At 26.8% G+C, this 23,496-nt stretch overlaps 2 protein-coding genes across 11 annotated transcripts in view; both read right to left on the reverse strand.

Annotated features, from left to right (window-relative positions):
- The window catches only part of Taf1 (TATA-box binding protein associated factor 1), a 69,058-nt gene extending 53,151 nt beyond the window's left edge, over window positions 1-15,907 (reverse strand). For 2 of the 9 annotated variants that reach the window (XM_087164576.1, XM_087164573.1), the window contains exons 1-7: window positions 15,673-15,907; window positions 13,691-13,755; window positions 12,503-12,621; window positions 9,587-9,704; window positions 7,018-7,137; window positions 4,190-4,476; window positions 1,456-1,644 (exon numbers count right to left, since the gene is read on the reverse strand). In XM_087164576.1, coding sequence (XP_087020702.1) covers window positions 1,456-1,644; window positions 4,190-4,476; window positions 7,018-7,137; window positions 9,587-9,704; window positions 12,503-12,621; window positions 13,691-13,703 — 846 coding nt within the window. In that variant the 5' untranslated portion in view covers window positions 13,704-13,755; window positions 15,673-15,907. Of the gene's footprint in view, window positions 1-1,455; window positions 1,645-4,189; window positions 4,477-7,017; window positions 7,138-9,586; window positions 9,705-12,502; window positions 12,622-13,690; window positions 13,756-15,657 lie in introns of all 9 variants that reach the window. The other 7 variants (XM_087164572.1, XM_087164568.1, XM_087164574.1 and 4 more) reach the window with 6 other exon arrangements.
- A 4,311-nt stretch (window positions 15,908-20,218) lies between these two features.
- Window positions 20,219-23,047, reverse strand: LOC107452536 (centrosomal protein of 19 kDa). 2 transcript variants are annotated; one of them, XM_016069026.4, is made up of 2 exons: window positions 22,942-23,047; window positions 20,219-21,341 (listed from the first exon to the last, which is right to left on the reverse strand). In XM_016069026.4, the coding sequence occupies exon 2, from the start codon at window positions 21,319-21,321 to the stop codon at window positions 20,818-20,820; it is 504 nt and encodes a 167-aa protein (XP_015924512.2). In that variant the 5' UTR covers window positions 21,322-21,341; window positions 22,942-23,047; the 3' UTR covers window positions 20,219-20,817. The 2 variants fall into 2 exon arrangements, with proteins under 2 accessions (XP_015924512.2, XP_071041271.1); XM_071185170.2 differs by lacking the exon at window positions 22,942-23,047 and adding an exon at window positions 22,535-22,559.
- Window positions 23,048-23,496: the final 449 nt, after the last annotated feature.

The following is a 23,496-nucleotide window of genomic DNA, read 5'->3' on the forward strand; positions in this document are numbered from 1 at the left end:
AAGGAGTAAATGAGCAATGAATGAGAGAATCAAAATAGTTGATATTTTATCGTCTTTGAGGAAAAGAAATAAGAATAGGTTGGGGTTAATTTCGATAACTTCTTAGACTAAAGCAGTAACATAAAGATGAGCCTGAAGGAACATTTTATGTTTTTTTTTTTTGGATTCCAGCTGTCTTATAAATAAATATTTTTCATTTTAAATAAAACTGTTTATTCTTTAAATCTTTTATTTATTTAATAAAATAAATATTACTTTTTTGCTTATTTTTCACTGTCACGATTGTAATCCCTCTCAAAAAGAAGAAAAAAAAATCAAGGATTGCAGTAGAAGATAAGTTATTTGAAGCATTTAATTCTGCTTTATTAATTTTCATACTACTCGCAGAGATTTTTTTTTCAATCAAAATTTAGGCGGGGCTTAATATGTTCATTGCCAGCCAAGTGCAGGTGGTTATACTATATCTATCACTGAAAAGTGGAAATCTATAAAAATAAAATCAAATTTTTTTATTTTAGCAATCATTTTAGTTTTTAAATTTTATAATAAGTTTATTTTAAAAAACAATATGTTATTTTCAAGAGAGAACATATTTTCTTCAAAAATAGTTGGATGGTGATATGCATCGAACAAAAACTTAATCAGCTTTCTAGACACAAACTGTAAGAAAGAGTTTCGTAACGCGATTTTACCTTATCCAGCAACGAACGTGTCTATCTGTATTTAGTTTTTTTTTAATTCTTGCATAATCTCTCACAACTTAAATTATCTGGACTTAATGCAATTCGAATTAGTTATACGATGTATCTAACAAAAATTACCGTAATTGAATAAAATAGATACAAGAATTGTTCAGAAAAATTCATATTGACATGAATTCTTCTTTTAGGTAGAAATAAATCATTTGCCAATACTTTCACCAAAATGCAATTTGCTTTGCATTTGAATGGAATACACAATTTTATCGCATTTGGCAAGGGGGTGAATGCTGAGTGCAGCCCTGGCTTTATTCATAATAAATAGAGCCTGGATACTGATGACGGATGTACTTGGGTGCTTTTTTACTTCCTATTTGGGGGTATTTACTTTTTATTTCTTGATACTTGTTTTGTTTTAGGGTATTTTTTTAAACATTTTAGGTCATATTTGTTTCACTTTTAATAATTTTTTTCCTTCAATATTATAACTTTGCTTCATATTTCCTAAATATAATTGCTTCATATTACATTTAGGGAAAGGTCATAAAAATCCATGCTGCAGTAATGAAAAAACATTGCGAAAATATAATTAAAAAATTATTGAACACTTTAAGGAAAAAAATTACATTCTTACAAACAATAATTATATTTTTAAAAATTATTCGACTTTAAATAAAAGATAATATGAATATGAATTTAAAATAAATATGAATTTAAAATAAATATGAACTTAAGATAAATATGAACTTAAAAAAACCTCTTCATCAGATTCACACTCCTCTGGTTTAGGTGGTGAAGGAGGTTTGACCTCTTCCACGATTGGTTTAGAAGGTTTTACTTCATTAGCATCCTCTGTGGGTTTTTTCTTTTTATTCTTCACACCTCGCCATATTTGTGGCAGGCTGGTTGGTTTTCCTGGGCCAAAAAGGCGTGAAAATCGCAAAACCTGTAAAAAAATTCCATTTTCTATAATGTTTCAAAATTGTGGGGAAAACATAACTATTTTATTTAAAATCAAATATTAAATACAAGCAAAAAATTTTCTAAAAAAATTCATTAGCTTTTAAATAACAAACATTTAAACTTTAATTTTATTAAATACTACTTAAAAATAAAAAATCCATAGAAATGACCTCTAGAACTAAATTAATATAAATGTTAAGAAATAAAAGTATTGCAACTCATCATCATCAATGGCTCGACAGCCCAGGGTGAGCCTTGATCTTCTCAAGAAGTTTTTTCCAGGCTAACCTTTTTCATGCTACTGTTTTCCAGTTTTTATGACCAAAAGGTCTTTTTCTAGGCCATCTATCCATCTCGAATTCGGCCAGCCTCTTTTTCGCGAGCCAACTGGTCTGGCATTGAAAACTCTTTTTGTGGTACGAAAAGTATTGCAACTAAAAGCAAATAATGAATTGAAAAAAAAAAGGAAAAGAAGAATTCAATAAAGAGATCAAATCTAAATGTAGTTAAAAAAAATGTTCGTCTGAAAATTATTTTTTAAAAAAACAGAGAAAATTATTTTAAAATCAAATAATCTATACATCTAAAGAAAATTTATTCGCTTTCACTTAACCAGTATTTCCAATCCAAATTCATAAATAATGCAACTCAAAAATTGTAGGGAATTAGAGATATGTTCATGCCAATAAAAGGCGACTATCCTCAGAAAAACTTAAGGTTTTATATCACATCAGGTTTCTTCTTAATGCTAAATACATATATTTGATAATAAAAAAAATATTATCAAAAATGTTGTTTAGTACTGCAACTCCTGACTTTATAAAATAAAATAAAATGATGAGAAATTTCCTGTAAAAACAGAATGCAGCAATAAACCTGGACAATTTTTAATACAACTTTATTAAAAATAAATAAATTAACAAAATATAACAAATAATAATAAGAATAGATTTATTAGTAGACAGCAAGTCTAATGCCTTTAATCTATCCCATTACTACAATCTATCCCATTATTTTTATTTCACAATGAAATGCAATATTTTTCTAATTTAACTACTTTTTATTTTTTAATTATTTTGTAACCGAAACAGCATGTATGAACACTCAGGATAACAATATAACATTGTATTTGATAACTATTGTTATTTACAGGCTTTGTAGTGAGCCAAAGAAAAAATAAGAACATTTTCAGAAAAGATAGGATAAAATCAAGGCATTTTTTGAAACAGTAAACATATACTATACTACTTTAAAAAAAATGAACTAAAAAGCATAATTTGCTCTACTTAACAGCAATAAAAGAAAATTTTATTGCAAAAGAATAATAATACATTAGAATATTAGTAATGTATTATTATTCCTTTAAAAATAGAATAATTAAATTAAAAATAGAATGGAATATCAAAAATAGAATAACATAATTAAAAATATAACGTAATTAAAAATAATGCTATTGCATAATTATGCATAATTAAATGCATAATTAAAAATAATACTAAAATAACATAATTAAAAATAATGCTATTTTTAATTTTAGAATTACTTTGTTTAAAACAGAAAACTTTAACAATTTCTAGTATAATTTTATCAATACTCAACAACTTATAATTTCAAATAAATAAATTAAAAATTTTTATATTACTGTTCCATTGAAAAAAATTTACCAGAATCAGTTAGTTAGTATTCCTTGATACCAATATTTAATTGAAATTTATAATATAATACAAAATTCCTTTAATCAAATAATTTTAGAGTTTCAATAATCTCGAAATGAAAACAGTGAATATGCCGCTTAACACTTTTGTATGAAAATAGTGACTGATCTCTCAATTCATCATTTAAAAGTTCTATGATACAACTACTGTATTGCTGATTAAAATTGATATTTTTTTAAAAATCACATGAAAAAAATAAATCAGTAATTATGAAACTATAAGACACTACCCACATATAATCAGTAAAGGTCCAAAAACTAAAGCTATTGAATTTTACAATTTCTATTAAAATTATTAATATCAATATTTTAGGATACACCCTCAAGCTTTATGGATAATTAAAGTTTCACTTCCATATCAAACTTAACTTCATGACTAAGTTTTGATACCCTGGTAAAAAGAATGAATTATGAATTATTATTATGAAAGAATGAATTATTATTGAATTATTGGATGATGAATTATTATTTTTTACAATGAATTATTATTATTTTATATATAAATTATTATTGTTTATTTATGTTTAATAAAAAAACTAGAAATGATTCATTATCAAAAATGTTTTGGTCCTTTTTTAATAGAAACCAACCTTAAACTTTGTTTCGACACTCTGAAAAAATAATAAAATACTTGATTTTATAAAGCAAATGATAAATTTTATTATTATTCATTTATGTTTCTGAAAAAAATATTACAGAAATCATTCAGGTTCAAGAATATTTTGTGACTTTTTCTTTTTATAGAAACCAGCCTGAAACATTTTACAGATAACCAGAAGATTAACAATAATTACTTTATCAAAATTATACAAACCTGGCCATGTCTAAATTCTGGAAACAACCTTTTAACATCCATGTTTTTGTACTTAGATGGCAACATGGCTGCAAGAGGAGTATCCAGTCTTTTTTGCTCCAAACTTTGTGGCTGAGGCAGTTTAATTGTATCTTGTTCAGAGGTTTCAGCTGATTTGTTCGTACTACTGGTGGCATCACAAACTAATGTATTTTCGTCTAATGGTTTGGACGGTAAAGGTGGAGGTGGCATCAAATCAGCATCACTTACAAAAGCATCCCCATTGACTGGGCTAGAGTTATCTATGTCTAAATAAATAAAAAAAATTCTTTTAAAATATTTTAATTGCCTTTAACACTTTGACCCCTGTGGCAGAATTGTGGTGACACGGCAACATTGTTGCAGAACATTAAAGAGTTCTTGCAGAAAGATTTTTTATTTGGGAAGCAAAAAAGTTTGATTTTTTTCTCTGCAGAATTTTTGGAAAGATTTTTTTCTCTGCAGAGCTTTTTTTTTTTCTTTCTGCAAAATTATATTCAAAAAATGTCTTTCCCGCAAATCAGAGATTAAAGAAACACTCATTTTTATTTAAATCTTTTTTTTTTACTTTGCTTTGAGAATAAAAAAAATTCCACAATGGCTGATTAATATTATAAAAAATAATTTTTAATTTGATAAAATTTTAAAAAGTTAACTACACAAAAATTTTCTTACACCAGAAGAATATCGCCAATAATATCAGGATATGTAATTCTTTTATATGTACAGTAGAGTCCCGATTATCCGAGTTAATGTGGACCACGACTGACTCGGATAACTGAAAAACTCGGTTAATACGAAGAGTATAAAAAAAGAAAGAAAAAGAGTTGGTATAAATGTAATATATTTAAGAAATATAAAATTTATACGAGTATACCACATGCAATTCCTATTATTATTAAAAAGCTTACTTGAAAAAACTTAAAAAGTATATTTTGCGAGAATTAAAGAGTTTTTACTTAAAAAAAGTCCTTAATCGTTTTTTGTTTTACATAACTTTGGTGCTTTTCTGCAGCAATGTTTCGAAATTTTTTTAGGGATAACAGGAAGGCTGGTGTCGCCTCTTTTTGTTGTTCTATGTATTCAGTAGCATTTTCGACAGCTTTAAGTTCATCTGTGTGTGAGATTTTTGTTGGTTGATTTTCATCGTCACTGTCTTCATCATCTTCGCTAGGTTCATTTTCTTTATAGACGATATTAACGATCAATTCATGGGATCAAGTTGTTAGATTTTGTTTTGCCGAGTGTTTGGAAGAAAAAATTCAGATTTATTTTTCGGCGGTATTTTTAAAAATAAAAAATAAACTAGAACAAAAAAATCCTTAAAATATTTGATAACTCGGTTAAAGCGGAAACTCGGATAACCGGGGCTCGGATTATCGGGACTCTACTGTATATTAAAAAAAAAAAACAATTTTTACATTTATAGTTAAAAAAAATTATATACTGTTCTATTCTTTACATGAAGGCCTTTCTTTAAATTTTTTCTTTTCTTTTTAGTAAACAGGAAACGCTTCTGATACTTGAAATTAGTAATTTAAAAATTATTTTCAGAAAGGTATTAGTACTAGAGAGAATCATCGCAGAAAGCTCAAAAAAATTCAGCCACGGGGCCTATGACACAGATGGAACACCAGTGTCACCTTTATTTATTTTTTTCTCACGTTCCAATTACAAGTAAAAGTAGATTTCGGTATTTTTTAATACTAAAAAGCAGTCTAATAGTTACTAAAAAAATGTGTTAGATTATCATAATTATATTTGTACTAAAATATAGAATTTAAAAAAAAAGTAGTTTGATTTTTTTTCCCATTCATATTCAAACATTTATCAACAATTGATTTTGTAACTTAAAGTAATTTTAATGATGAATAACTGTTTCTCTTCGATCTAAATAACTGCAAATTAATACAAATTTAAAAATTATTATTTGGAAGATTTTACCTTAATAACAGAAAAAGACATTGGTGTTTCTTGCTGTATTTCATAACCATAAATTATTAAAATGCTACATATAATATTTTTCACTTTTTTCTTTTACCTAAATTAAAACAAAATAATGAAAAGAGTATGAAAAATAAGTTTAATAAAAATACTATGTCAAAGGGTTATTAAAAATCTATCAACCATTGATAATATATTTTCGAAAATGCCTAAAAACTCTGCAAAGGAAAATAAATACACTACAGTAAGACTTCAATTAACGTACAAATGCAAAACAGTTTTAAAATAATTTTGCTGGTTTTCTGCTGGTTTTTGTTGTAAGTTAAAACAAAAACAAAACAAAACAAAAAAAACTTCTATTAACCAAAATCAATATTTCTAAATTCTTCCCACATGAATAAACTATTTTTATTTTTTTTTATATTTTATTGTAAACAAATTAATTGCAAGTTATTAAAAAATTTCCAACAAAAGCATATACTTTCATAAAAATATAAATAAAATGTATCAAAATATAATTCATTACTATATCAATAATTACTCATGGAGAGAAAAACCTTAATCAAATGGCAGACTATGCTTCTAATACTTAAATGAAAAAAGAAATTGAAGTTAGGAACTATGGTAAACGAAACTTTACAGCAGGCCAAGCTCAAAGGTTCATACTCTGGTTTAAAACTAATATTTAGTTCAGTTTGTTCAAATCTGGTCGAGTTCATGCATTAAATTATAAAGCAAAGGACAATATTTTTTATGAAGCATCCTAAGGAATATAAAGTATTATAATTCGCCTTTCCCCATATTTAATCCACGTTTATATGAAAATTTTTTTTTTTCAAAAAGAAAAAAAATTGCTTCACACTTACCGTTAGTTGCAGATAATGAGCCAGTAGGTTTTGAATCTTCAGAAGACAGAGAATCAGGTTCATCAGCAAGCTCATTAATGTCAGAATAATCAACAGCAGATGGAGACTTAACCCCACATTCTTAAATAAAATAAAACAAATAAATTAAAACAGTCGGTTAAATTAAGTAAATGGGATTTTAAAAGACGGATTGTTGATAGTAATGAATTACAGAACCCTCATTATAATAGTATACAAAGAATGAGAACTAACTCAGATAATTAAAATTGATGAATAATCAGGATACTTAATTACAACATTATTTACATGCGAATATATTAAACTATAAATAAAGATACTAAATATAAATAGCAACTTAAAAATAAAACTGTATTGCAAGATCTTGTGGGGATGATGGTCAACACAATATAACACAGGTGACAGTGTTTGAAAACCTTGCTTCATAGACACTAGATTGCAAAGAGCACTCATTATAAATTCTGTAGTAAAACAATTATTTTTCAATGCTACATCACAATTTGTAAGTTTGAGATTGACAAATTAAGTTTTGTATTTACTTCAATCAAAACACCACAATTCATATTCATAAAATTTTTATTTACTGCTAATGTTTCAAAATCATGTTGAGCATTATAGGTGTAACAAAATTTTTCATTGATAATCCATTTCAAAATAAAGGCATACTACATATAAAAGCAAACATTACAAAGTTAATCTTTATATATATATATATATATATATATATATATATATATATATATATATATATATATATATATATATATATATATATATATATATATATATATATATATACATATATATATATATATATATATATATATATATATATATATATAATAAAGACAAAAAGGATAAAAGAAAAGAGAGATTAAGGAAGAAAAATAATATGTACTGTGCATAAGCTTCAAGTACGTAGAACTCATAAAGTAAGTTAAAAGTATTGAGAAAACAAGGATTTCAAAAAGGAAAAGAAAAAAATTATTAAAAAAAATTTTTTTTTATATATATTCAGAAAATTTAAATTAAAAAAAAATATATTTAAATTCCAAAATTTTTTAAATTAGGGAATATTTTAAAAAAAACATTTTTAATAATATTTTTCTTCTCCTTTGGGAAATCCTAATATCTTTTTCCTTGTTTTCTCAATATTTTTCACTTTATATATATAAAAGATTAACCTACTTCTCTCAGACAGTGGGAATATAATAATTTTTCAGTTTTAACATTTAACGTAACCTAAAAAACATCAACTTACTATTAAAAGTTTTCAAAAGTTTTCAAATCAATATTGATGACAATTATTATTTTTCAAATCTACTAACTGAATTTAATCTTTTGATGCTTCACTAATTTAAACAGTTTAAAAATATAATCTATAACACTTTATAGCTAATTTAATTTTACCTCAGTATTTTCATGAAACAGACATAAGCATGCAAAAAAGAAAAGGAAATAAAAAGAGAGGAAAAACATCCGAAATTAAAAAAAAATTAAATAAAGGTGACTATATGAATAAAAAATGATAAAGATCTGAGTATGGTTGCTGCCTCATGGGTACCAATTTTAATACTGCATAACAATATTTTACAGGATTGAAGTACATCATTAATATATCAACAGATCAGAAAATATAGCACTTAATAAATAAATAAATTATGCTAGCATTTAAAGAAATAAAACTATTATTATAAACATTTAGCTGACCTACCATAGAAGCCTCAATTTGATTGGATAAATTATTCTACAAAAATTAGTTAGCCACATTGAAAAATTTAAAATGCCCCATCAAACTACATTGAAAAATTTAAAATTACAAAACGTCATCTCAATCTTAATCAATCCATGAGTTTAAGAGCTTTATTTGATTATTTTCATACGTTTTGAAAAGTATATGATAGCAAATTTTTGGTAGAGTAGTAAAGAAATAAAACTATTATTATAAACATTCAGCTGACCTACCATAGAAGCCTCAATTTGATTGGATAAATTATTCTACAAAAATTAGTTAGCCACATTGAAAAATTTAAAATGCCCCATCAAACTACATTGAAAAATCTAAAATTACAAAACGTCATCTCAATCTTAATCAATCCATGAGTTTAAGAGCTTTATTTGATTATTTTCATACGTTTTGAAAAGTATATGATAGAAAATTTTTGGTAGAGTAGTTATTTCTAACAATCTCAGACATAAATCAGAGAAGAGAATGATAAACAAAGAGGAAAATAAGTTGAAAATTCGGGATTTAAAGAAAAACCTCACGCTTGATAAAAATTTCCTTGCTGGATCTCTTTGAAAAGTTGTTTATTTTTCTTTTGTTATTAAAAATTAGTATTGCAACAAGTAACTATGAGCTTGCTACACATAAATTTTTTTTGATTTTAATAGAGTAATATAGTATAACATTGAGTCATATTATGAAATTGGCTTTTAAGAGTAAGATTCTAAACCAAACTAAAGATTAGACCATTTTTACCAAAATCAAAAGTTAAAGTTACATATGCATTTACATTAATTAAAATCCAGTAATCAAAAATTTTCTTACCATCATTTTCAGCTCCATCAAAATCACAGGATGATTCATCATTAACATCATCAGTGAGATCCTTTAATTGAGTGCCAATACCTAATTGTCTCAACTGATGTAAATGGCGAATTGATTCCTGAAATTTTGATATGACTCATTATCAAAATAACATGTAAAAAATTGCTATGAAAAATTATAACATAAAAGATTGAAAAATAAAAAAAGGGAAAAATATAATAATAATATACAATAAAATTGTAATAAACAATTGTAAGACATAAGATTGAAAAATACAAAAATGTGCAAAAAGTAATTAAAAATGGTGAGTAGATTCCTGTAAATTTGATGTTACATAGCATTATTATAGAAATAAAATGTAAAATAATTTTTAAGGACAATCATAAAACAAAAGATTGAACAGTGAAAAATAAGTAAAATGGTGAATAAATTTCTGCATAATGAAAATAATAATATATTGAAAATATATTATTATAATAATATATGGATAATATTATATAATAATGGAAAATAATAATATTATTATGGAAAATAATAATATTATTATTTTCCATTATTATATAATAATGGGATATTATTATATAATAATGGAAAATAATAATAATATCTGCATTCTGCTATAATGAAAATAATAATATATTGAAAGTTACCAATGTTAATAAAATTCAATGAAAAAGTATATTATCATTAGCCTATACCTATTGTATAGTCATGGTTTATATGTATACCATAAAGCCATATTATATGTACTAAAAAGCCATCAGACATCATTATATTTATTTCAAAATAAGTATAGTATACATGTACTGATATATGCCATGATAATCTTTATTATCTGATCATGATATCAATATAATTATCATTATTTATCACTGTATCCTATTTGGCTAGACAGCCCAGAGTGAGCCAGTGCCTTCTTCTGAGCCAGTTTTTTTCCAGGATAGTAAGGAAATCAGTTTCGACCAATTCCATCCATCTCAATTTGGTTTTCTACCTCTTTTCCAGCTTTTTTTCCTTTATAAAAAATAATATTATTTTTAATGTGGAATCGTCATCCATTCTAAAGATATGAGCTGCCCAAATCATCCAATTTATTTTTATGAGCTTTACAATATGGCTCTCTATAGGTTTTACATAGCTCTAAGTTATATCTTCTTCTCCAAACATTGTGCATTTCAATCCCATCAAGAATGGATCGCGAAACTCTTCTCTCAAAAATGGCTATTTCAGTTTCTCCAGCTTCGGCCAGGTTCCAAAGTTATTGGTAAGTATTGGTTTAATTAATGTCTCACATAATAAAAATTTAGTATTTCTTGATAGTAGTGAAGAATTAAATAATTGTTTTACTCCATAAAAAGCTATATACATATACATTATATGACTCTGAATCTCTTTGACTATGCTATTGTCAGCTGTAACAATAGAAACAAGTTAAGTTAAACTGCAAACAACCTGGAATTTGTGAGAATATCATTCACGGGAAATTCCATTACTTAATACAGGCAGATATTTTATCGTTTTGCTGTTTATTATTAGTTCCATACTATTAGCAGCATACTCTATAGAAAGAAAAGCTTCTTTTAATGTGGGTATGTATGTACAGTAGAGAACCGATTATCCGGAACGATCGGGACCATTGCGATTCCGGATAACTGATTTTTCCGGTTTTCTGAATCGCTACAAAATGCCGCTTTTTTTAATGTTTATAAAACGAAACTAAAAAATAATTTTGAAATAGTTTTAAAAATAATAAAAAATGATAAATAATAATACAATTAAGTTTAAATAAGGAAAGAAATTATGAAATAAAAAATTATATACAGGCTTATATATGCTATTAATGTTATTATTAACATTAATAACATATATAAGCTATTTGTGCTTATGTGAGATTCGTCTACAAACGGCTTTTGATCCGTCCTCTAAATCAGTTCTTTCGTCAACTCGATACGCCCTACGCTCTAAATAACAAAATGGGTTCAAAATCTTGCAAGAAAAAAACATTTTTTTAATGGAAGAAAATTAATTTCCGGTTCCGAATTTCATTCCGGTTATCTGGTTTTCCGGATAAGAGGTTCTGCACTGTATTTTATTTAGGTCGCACTAGAGCTGCACAATGGTGCTGAGGATGATTTGAAGACATTTTGATCCTCTGCAGAAAGGACGGCTCCTCTGCTTTGATAGCCCGAAGACCTGCGCACAAAGTCGAGCACTTTACGGTAGAACAGTAATGAGGACCCATACCGTGCACCTTCGATCCGTGCGCTTGCTGATCAAAGTGGTCACCCACCTGCTTACTGATTACTGTCAGTAATGCTTGACTTCAGTGTTCTACTGGGAACTGTGTCTTTACAAACAGTCCACTGCGGGACTCTTTTAATGTGCGGGAACAGTTCTTGAAATGATGCCAAAATCCTCTGCATTGAATTTGAATAATTTTGGAAATATGTTGCATCTGATGTTAATTTCTGCATATCTTATGACTTTCTCTAAAGCAATGTTTAAAAAAGGAAGACAGGATAAAGAATGATGCCAATATCATCTGCATTGAATTAGTATTAATTTTGGAAATATGTTGCTTCTGATGTTAATTTCTGCATATCTTATGACTTTCTCTAAAGCAATGTTTAAAAAAGGAAGACAGGATAAAGAATGATGCCAATATCATCTGCATTGAATTAGTATTAATTTTGGAAATATGTTGCTTCTGATGTTAATTTCTGCATATCTTATGACTTTCTCTAAAGCAATGTTTAAAAAAAGAAGACAGAATAAAGAACCCTGAAGAATTATAAAAAGAAATTAAAAAACAGCCATCAAAAGGAACGTCAGTTTTCAATCTCATTACACTAGTATTAGAATTATTATCCAAAAGAAAAAACAATTTGATTTAAATTTGATAAACATTTTACTTACAGGATCTAAGAAATCATTTTCTAACTGCCCTTCATCATTGATGTTACCAAACAGTAAATGAGTAAGCGAAAAATCTTGCTCTTCTCCATCCTCGTCATTATCCGATTTCTTGGAAATATCTAAAATGAAAGTTAATCTATGCATACAATAAAATAAAGAATTTGCATGCGTAGAGAGCAGATTAAAAATGAATCAATATGATGCATCGGATTATATAAGAAGAGAATAAAGATTTGTTATATAAGAAGCAGAATAAAGATGAATCAATTTAAGATGCATCTGAAATTCAGTACCAACACATAGTTCAAAAGATTTATCATGTGATCAAAGATTTAACATAATAGAGTACAGTTGATGTATGTAAACACACAACAGGCTACAATAACTATTTCTAACAGTTCTTTCTGAAAAATTATAATGTACTTTAATTTTAATTTACCAAAATTTCAATGCATTCACTGAAAAAATTGATATGGGAAAATACTAACAATTTTAAGTTCATTTCATTTTGAAAAGATATTTGATAGAAGCAGAACAATCAAGCACCTTTTTTATGGTATTGTCCTTACACAAATTAATGACAACACATTATTAACGATAGCATAGTTTATTACAACATAAAATTTAAACTATTAACATATTTAAAAATATACATGAAAACTTTAAAAAAAATGTGTTTTTATTATTAAATTATTATAAGTTTGAATAGATAAGTTTTTACTGGCACATAACTTCTAAAAGCACTGAGTATGCTCTATTATTGAAATTTAAAATATAACAATGCATTTAATAGTTTATAAATACAATTTTTGGTATTCAATATTAAATTGCTATCTACATGAAATTACTACTAAAAAATACAATTTTTAACATGTTTATTTTTATTATTAAACAAATTATTCTCCAATTATAATGAAAGAAATATTAAACAGTTATTAATTTTAAAAAAATTATTTTAAGCATTATGTTAAGATTTAATATATTTTGTAATTATATAAGTAAAACAAATATCAAAATACATTACAAAAAACTTTTTTGTTATAAAAACAATTCTTCCAGATAACATATTTTATCATAAAAATAACCAGATAAATTTCAGAATTTTTAAAACTAAGCTTAGAGAAAAAAAAACTTAAAAAAATAATAAATAGTGAAACAGACATCTTCTATTAATAAAAATTAACATACCTCTGTCAAACATTTTGCCTAATTCCTTAGGTTAAAAACTATCAAATTAAAAACTCCATTTTGAACTAGAAATAAAATAAAATTTCATCAGTACAAACATCTATTATGTAGGTAATAACATATACATGATAGGGTACTTATAGGTTATAGGATGGGGACCATATGTGACTAGCACATCACCAGTGCCATGGCAAATATAGTCGTTTACAAGCCAATGGTGAATAACTATATTTCCAGCTGTCTATAAAGATAAACAATTTGAGTAAAATGCAATATCGAACAAATGACCCAATTAAAGAAAAAAATAATAAAGTATAATTACACTGTTTTAAATTTCATTAACTGGTGTTAGGCATAAAAATTCTTAAAACTATTTCTTTGGATAATTTTATATTTGGTTATTATACATCTCCCATACTACCCCTACTAACATCTACTGAATCTGGAAAACATAAAATTTTTTATGTTACGATGAGGAAAATTATTTAATGAATATAATCAGAGGTCTGTTTCGAAAAAATTTGGGTCCGTTAACAGACCCTTCACAAACTATCTTTTAATAAAAACAGACCTTTCACAAAATATCTTTGTATAAAAACGGACCCATTATAAAATAATTTATCTCTTAATCGGACCCTTCGCAGGTTTGTTTATCTTCTTTATTGCTTTGTTAATCGAATAAACCCTTCCTGGAGGGGGAGAGAAAAAAGACTGTACGAGACAAACTAAGTTTCCCTTAGTTCAAATTCCAAATGTAGTATTCTCAGAAAATATTTCTACTTTTACAAACATCGTGTGCGCATTCTTATTAATATTAAATCATAATTTTTTCCCTTGTAAATAAATAATTGATCAATTTATATTTATTCATAAAATTAATTAATAGAATTTTATGTAAATAAAATTAACTTCTGGAATTTTTTTAAATAAAATATTATAAATTTAAGAATTGTTTAAGTTTACTTATTGCATAACACATTAAAAGTAATACATTACTAAGTTGTGTTATTTAAAACATGTCAATTGAAATTATTAAAAATGTGAGTGATTTGTCTGTATTAGTATCTATTTGCGTTAACTACAATCACCAATGCACCAAAGAGATTTTAGATTTGTAAAAATTTTAAAATAAGAAAAAATACAGTGTGGTTTTAAAGAAGTAGCTACAAGCTGTACCTTTTGAATTGACATCTTTCAAGGTATTTTTTTAGTTACTTGCAAGACACTGCTTTGAAGTATCTAAAACTTGATGATTATTTTGGTGTGTGTACTGATATGAAAATCTTGCTAAAAATATTAAATTATTCACATGGCAAAGTAGCATAGAAAAAACTTCTATAATCTGTCACTACATCAGTAAATAAGGTAATTTTCCTAAACAAATTACAGTATATATTTTATTATGAGTAATATGTAAAATTTAATTTAAATATTCCCCGATAAGATTCCTGTATCTGAGGCAGAATAATCGCCAAGGCTTTCGGCAGCGGCATCCTTAAAAAAAAAAAAAAAAAAAAAAAAAAAAAAATTACAGAATGGGACCAACTTGAAAGGTATAACTCGTAGCCTCCCCAGATAAAACTCGACATGTTTTGTTTAAATTGATTATTACTATTATTTATTACTATTATTTATTCAAATTGCAAGTTTAAAATCTATTTGGCTCTTCGGCGATTGTAGTTGGCGCGGCAGATCACGATACAAAAATATCTGTGCGCAAATAGTTTTGAAAGGAAAATAATTTACATATTAATCTTTTTGAAGCACTGTATTAAAAAAACAAAACCTAGTATTTATATAACACTTCAAATAGAAAAAGTGAATACTCTGATTTAAAAACAATTGTATTATTCACACATTAAAAGATAATTTGAAACTTATTTTAGCTCTTCACCATTTAAATTTTCAACGTAAATTTTAGGAGAAAAATATAACAAGTAAATCAAAATGATATATAGAAAATGTACTTGACATCAGTTTACCGATAATAATCTTTTTAAAATGATGCAGAAAGTTTGACTTTCAACAAATTTATAATATAAATTACATCTCGCTTTTTAAGATAAATAAAAGAATTTCCGAAAATTACGGACAAGTACAAATTCACACAAATCATAAAATTGCCGAGGTGTAAACAAAAACAGAGCAGACGCAAATGCCAAATATAAATTATATAATGTTCACAAAAACTAAAACTAGGTTCTTACACTATGACGTGCTACCACGTGATCTTCCTTTCTCATGTGTAAAATAGGCATTTCGATTCACATTTTGAACCAAGAAGGTTTTAACTGTTCAATGGCGCCATCTAGCAACTATCAAAAAGAGATCATTCAGTGTTCATTTGCAATTCAGTCATCATCTTTTGTATGCTACTGGCGAGTTGTTCATTAGTTTTTAAATTTTTATTGGAATAAAATTATACTGCCAGCTTTTTTGAATTCGATAGATTTTACGGAAATTCAGAATAAATTATTTATGCAAGATGAACAGGAGCATATTTTAAGAAAAAAAAACTGAAATATAAAAATGCAAATTTCTCACTTTATAAACAAAATGAAATTGTAATTTTCTAAAATTACAGAAGAATCATTTTAAAGTTCTTCACTTCTTTCAAGAAGATTTCATACTGAAAACAGCTGCTTTAAATTATTTATGACAAAGTTAAAATTGCAATATTTTTATTTTATTAAATTGAAAGCAACAGTTGTTTTCGCAAAATTATACAAAATAATCATATGTATTAAATAATAAAAAGCCTAAGTTTTGCCATAAAACAACTTTAAAATTAAGAGTTTTAGAAGGTTTTTTATATATATATAAATCTAAAACTATCATTTAAATAACAAATAAATAAACAAGAAACAGAAAAATTAAGATAAATATTTCAAATATGAAGCATAAGTTTGAAATATATTTAAAGGTAAATGCAAATGTAGGTAAGCACAAGTTTGGTTGAATGGCTGCTATAGATAAAACGTTGTGTAAATTTACTGCTGTAGATAAAACATTATTAGGACTGGCAACTATAGGTATCTTTGTATTTATGTTAATAATTATTAACTCATTCGTAATCAATAAAAGAAACTAAACAGAACAAAAAATTCAGCTAAAACCCAATATAATAGTAATATAAGCACTGGCTGAGAAATTTAAGAACTGCACTATATAAGCTTGCTCTTTGGAAAAAAAAGCTATCAGCTATGGATCTAAATTTCTGGGAATCATTTGAAAAAAATTATAATTTATTTGATGACCTCCTCAGCATCTGATTTAGAAATGCTTGAACATCTATTTCCTTTTAATTTCTATTTCTTAAAACATCTGGAGTTTTCTCCTTATCCAAACTCATCCTTTTTCTTATGTTCAACTTTTATTGATTGTGTTCTTACCTTCTTGGTTAATCTTTTTTTTTTAATCTTGTTGTAACTTATCCTTATCATACCTTTTATGCATATGTCAGTTTCAACACTTAAGGTGTGTTACAGTAAGACTTTCTAAGTTACATTATTAGTGATTTATTAGTTTTTTAAGCTTTATTCTTAATCTGACTAGGATAGTTCATTTTTTATTAAAAAAAATTCTGCATGCATCCCTTCTAATGCAGTAACCAGTAAAGATGGTTTGTATGTTTCTTGTGATTGTGTGCATATTGTTTGAAATGTATTAGAAAATTTTCAATACTTTAAACTCCCCTCTCCCTCAAACAAAAAAAGTTTCATGTGGCTAATTATTTGAGTTAGTGTACTTCAAAAAATAAAAATAAGCACAACAAAAACATAAAAACTCTTTATTTTGTACACAATATAATGATAAGATTAAACATTCAAAAAATATATTGCAATAAACAATGAAAATATATGTCAGAAACATTTTGGTAGGTAGTGGTAAGTAAAAAAAGGCAAGATTTTTTTTTTTTTTTTTTTTTAGGATTTAGTTGGTGAATTGGCTTATACTAGCTCTCTTAGATTTCAAAGTTTTGCATACTGATAGTTAAATTCTGAACTATATATATATATATATATATATATATATATATATATATATATATATATATATATATATATATATATATATATATATATATAAATTAATGTATCCCAATCTTTAAAATTAATTTAAATAAAACAAGGGTAACAAATACAGAAGAAAGATCAAGAATAATCTGAGAATCACCTTCCTGAAATACAAAAAATAAATAAAAAGTCACATTTATCTGAATGACAGGTGTAATAAAAATCTCACTATTTTTCTGAAAACTATGAGGAAGTATTCATTAATCAAAGAAAATCTTTGATGCACATATCTTTTATAAATTTGATATCACAAAAACAAAAAGCATAAATGCTTCTGATGAATTGTGAAAATTTAAGTGGAGTCATCTACATATTTAAATAAAAAGCAGGAAGTATTTTTAAGGAGAGCAACAAATGAGAATTTCAAAGTAACGCAACTTTTGTAAGAAAGGATAGTTTTAAACAATCCCAAACTTATACAAAAGTGTTGCCAAATTTAATTAAAAAGTCAAATTCTTTAAGTAAACTAGTAATATTATAAAAAATGATTGGGTATATTGTTTACTGCTTCTCGAATGATTTATATATATATCAGTAATAAATGTTTATGATTGATAAATGGAAGGATTTTTCATGATTAGAACAAATAAGGTCTAAGTCCTTTTTTTGGTTAGCAGAAATTATGAAGGAAAATTATGTTATATTTGAGTTTTTCTTTTATATAAACTTTCAAAAAATTTAAATAAACTTTTCTTTTGAATAAACTTCAGAATAGAAACTACATATTTTATATAATTGCAATACAAAAAAATTTTTTCTCACATAATGATCTGCCTAGTGGCGACTTGGAACTTCATGGCAGATTGTGGAGTTGTGAACTACTGGCAAAACATTAATATGAATTAATTTAAAAGATTTACACATAACATAATATGGATTAAAAATGCTTTACAGAACATACAAGTTTGTGAATATAGGCACTTGAGGACAGAAAACTTATGTGCCATGGCAGAGTCTGGGTTAAATAAAAAAAAATTACCATTTCAACTCAGAAAATTTACAAACTTAAACTTGTCTATGGTTATTTAAAAAATATCATAACCTTGATCATAAAATTTTTTTTTCAGCAATTATCATTTTTTTAACAATTAAATTATTGAATTTTTAAGAAATGATTGGTTAATTAAATATTGAGTGCAATTACTAGAAATAAAATACTTTTTTTCCCTTCTTTTTTTTAGAAAACCAAATTTTTTTTTCAGAGTTCCATATGAAGAATTTAATTGAGGATCCTGAAAAAAAAAAGTATTTTTATACCATATTGAAAATCTAGATCATCAGAATTTTTGTGATTTCTTTCAAAGTGAAGTGATTTTTAAAAATGAAATCAGCCACAACATTGAGATTTTCATCAGATCAGTACTAAATTTTTTTCAAGCTCCTGCAAGCATTCTTCTAAATCCACACGCTTCATAATATAGTGGATGGTTCATAAAAACTTTGAAATTTGGTACATTGTACAGATACTTCACGTGATGAGTTTTTAGATCACAGGAAACTAAGGCAACAGCGTAGTTTTATTTAATTTTTCAGCTACAAGCTCGCATGTTTCTTTTCTCTGTACTTGACACCCCTGTGGCAGAATTTTTTTGAGTTTTCTGTGGCAACACTCTCTAGCACTAATATCTTTCTGCAAGATACTTTCAATAATAAAAAATATGTATGTTACGAATTTAATGTAATAAAAACGCTGTATTTATGAAGAAAAAAAACATATAATTTTTTTCATTAACTATGCAATATTTTTTTATTCTAATATTATGAGCTATATTCTCGCATTTTGTGGAAGAGAAAAATGTACTAATTACTTCCTTTATCGCATTTTCACATTGAAAAAAAAATAGTTAAAAATCATGAAGTCTGTAGCAGCAAACACCGGAAAACAGATCGATTGGAAACAATCGGACTCTTCAAAAAGGGGTTACTGAAATATGTGTTTCGTTTCAAAATTTAATTGTTGTAATAAATAATGTCGGATTTTAAAAACTGTATGGAAATTAAAAGCAATAATTGCCAAAAAAAAAAAAAGAATGGCTGCCTTAAGAAGTAAATACTGGAATGCACCAATCGAATTTTTCATATCGTCTGAAACATGTCGAATAATTGAAAACCATGTGAAAATCAATAACTGCCAAAAATTCATTCGAAACCACTACATGGATTTACGATACTATCGCCGTAAAATGAACCCAACAAAAAGAGGTTATCTATATACACAATTCAAATTTTTACGTGTAAATTTCAGCAGAAAAGAAAACCAAAATTTTTTCTTCACAAAAGAAATATCTCACTGCAAGAACTCTGTAACGTTCTGCAAAAATGTCGTCATGTCACCTCAATTCTGCCACAGGGCTTGACATCACTTCTAACAAGCAACTATCATTAACAATTTTCATAAGTAACAATCCATTAAAATTTCTATTAGAATTCTATGTCTTCTTTTCAGAGTCCCATATGGAAGATTCAATTCCAGCTTCTGCGGAAAAGTCTACCTCAATATCATACTGAAAATCGGGATCACCGGGTTTTTTCCTATTTTTTTCGAAGCTTACATCCATAAGTTCTTTTTTCTTTCTCAATGTGAAATCATCCAATCCATTAAAATTGTGAACAATCCATTAAAATTTCTATTAGAATTCTATGTCTTCTTTTTCAGAGTCCCCATATGGAAGATTCAATTCCAGCTTCTGCGGAAAAGTCTACCTCAATATCATACTGAAAATCGGGATCACCGGGTTTTTTCCTATTTTTTTCGAAGCTTACATCCATAAGTTCTTTTTTCTTTCTCAATGTGAAATCATCCAATCCATTAAAATTGTGAACAATCCATTAAAATTTCTATTAGAATTCTATGTCTTCTTTTTCAGAGTCCCATATGGAAGATTCAATTCCAGCTTCTGCGGAAAAGTCTACCTCAATATCATACTGAAAATCGGGATCACCGGGTTTTTTCCTATTTTTTTCGAAGCTTACATCCATAAGTTCCTTTTTCTTTCTCAATGTGAAATCATCCAATCCATTAAAATTGTGAACAATCCATTAAAATTTCTATTAGAATTCTATGTCTTCTTTTTCAGAGTCCCATATGGAAGATTCAATTCCAGCTTCTGCGGAAAAGTCTACCTCAATATCATACTGAAAATCGGGATCACCGGGTTTTTTCCTATTTTTTTCGAAGCTTACATCCATAAGTTCTTTTTTCTTTCTCAATGTGAAATCATCCACGTCATTAAGATTTTGATCAGGATCGATGGTAAATTCTTTCGCAAGCTCCTGCAAGCTTTCTTCCAAGTCTAAACCTTTCATGTCATTCTGGATGAGTCGTAACATCTTTTCTACTTTGAAATCTGGTACATTCTGCAGGTACTTCTCGTGGTGGTCTTTCAAATCGCTAGCAATCAAAGCAACAGAGCTGTTTTTCTTCAATCCACGAATTGGCATGATTCTTTTTCTAAATGTGGCACCACTTTGATAGAGAAGCACTATAGCAGGTTGTTTGAAACGAACCCCAATTTTCAAAGGTTTGATTTTGTTGGAAGCTGTGACCTCTGCCATAATTTATTTTCCAGACAGAACTGAAAAGAAGAAAATAAAGAGCTATATTTTAGTGTATTTCAGAATCAGCTTAAGTAGCAATTAATGTTTCATTTCAAATGCTGATAGATATGACAATTATTTTATTAAATATAGCTTTCTGATCTTTAAGTTATATTTTCTATTTTAAATGATTAAATACAGGAGAACTGGCAAAAGGAAAATAGGGAGAGAGGCTTCTTTATTTCAAATATAATATTACTTGTTGCAGAATCTATGTCAATAGAATCTTCGCTACAAAATTTATCTTTTTTAAAAAAATTCAATTCTATAAATAACTAATAATTATTATTTTTTTTTTTGGTAATGAAAGGATAATGACAAAAAAAAAAATTCTTTCATTGAAAAGTAACACTAAAACTACTTTTTTTTGTGTGTGTGTGTGTGTGTGCTTACACCATATTGAACTTAAGAATTTTAAAGAAAACTTGATTTGTGTCATTTTTTTCTTTCTAAGTTTTTTTAATGTTGTAAAATGTTGTTGGTTCTTATCAAAAATTGTTTGTTAAATAAACTTAAGTCAAATTTTTAAATGAATTAAAGTAAAATTTTTAAGTTTAATCATATTTACAACTGTCATATTATAGTTATCATATTTTACAGTGTCAGTCATGGCTGTTGCAATCTAAAGAAAAAGTTCAGTGTCAGTAACCAATGACAGATGCGGCACTCAACGTGTTAAAGAATAATTTTCTTAGATCAATCCTTCACTTTCCTGAGAAAATTTCTGCAAATGCCTATGAATAGCAGTCCAGGATCTCTGATCCTTTCGTTGCATCAAAAAAGACAAGTAAAAAAAAGTATCAGAACTTCAATGAAAGAACTTATTCGAGTCAGAAAGACAGGTTACCTTCTCTAGAAATGGGTATTAAATAGGAAATAACTGTTTGGAGTAGTGAGGTGTATTATGAGTTTTCGTAAAACCTATTTCAATAAGAAAACCAACTTAAAAAGAAATCAAGCTGCAGCAATGACTTGAATACTTACTTAAATGTGTGCAATTATCCAGCTAAATTGTCTTAAAAACTCTATGTAAAGCAGCAAAATCATATTCAATGTAAAAATAATAACAAATTCCAATGTAAATATAATAATAAATTTAAAAAATGACAAGTGAGGTAGATTTATATTTAAAACTCAAAATTTTCATGTTAAGTCCACATTTAAGACCTACCCCATATTGCAAGGGAGTACAAAAACTAATTTTGTCCCTGGGAGCAGTAAATCCTAGCTACAGCCTCTACTGCGCGGGCGAAATAGAAAATATCTTAGTTCTATTGTTTTAAAAAACTTATTTATTTTTATAATTTGATGAATGTTGTATTAGATTTTGAGATGAGAGCTCACAATAGTATGGCTCTTTCATTGTGGCAATTCTTTATGTCCGTTCAGAACACAGGGAATACGACTTAAAAGTGAAGTTTTCTAACAATGAGAAATAATATGAAAATGGAAGATTTTGTAAACAGTAAAAGCTCTAAGTTACAGCGCCTTATCTAAGGGTCACCCTATTCTATACTCTAACTTATTTTAATTAGTTTATGAAATTTAAATTCCCACAAAAATAATTTACGAACCTACCTAACTTCGCAAATGCCATGTTGTTGTTGATAAACTGGTTACTGGTTGTTGGGATGAAAATCCAGTAAGAAACTTGTATGTTTCGATAATATTTCAGCTTATAGCTTTCATATCTTTTTCGCAAAGGAAAACAAAATGGCTGTTGCTTGGCTGACCGCCTTTTTAATAAATAGAGGCATTTGATTGGTCGATTACATCATCGTTTTCATCGTTATCTCTTCATCGTTTTGTCAGGTTTACTAGAATGGCGTTTTTAGCATTTTTGTTTGGCGCAATTTTAATAACGCGCATGCTCAGTTTGATAATTTATTCAAACCAATCTAAGTACTTCGTAGACAAAGAATATAGACGCTTGTATCCCCTCCTTTGCTCGTGTAACTCAAACAAAGACATAAAGATGGAAAGATCAATCACTGTACCAAACAGATGTCAGGGTGAACTTTGACACTGGACACATCACTGATCTCTATTTTTTTTTATTTGATTTTCATAAATTGTTATGATAAATAATAACATTCTGTCACTGTGCCAGAAAAATCTGATCACATTTTTTTT

This window comes from Parasteatoda tepidariorum, chromosome 5 (assembly GCF_982258835.1).
Source record: "Parasteatoda tepidariorum strain Cologne lab strain chromosome 5, Ptep-v5.0, whole genome shotgun sequence".
Lineage (NCBI taxonomy): Eukaryota > Metazoa > Arthropoda > Arachnida > Araneae > Theridiidae > Parasteatoda > Parasteatoda tepidariorum.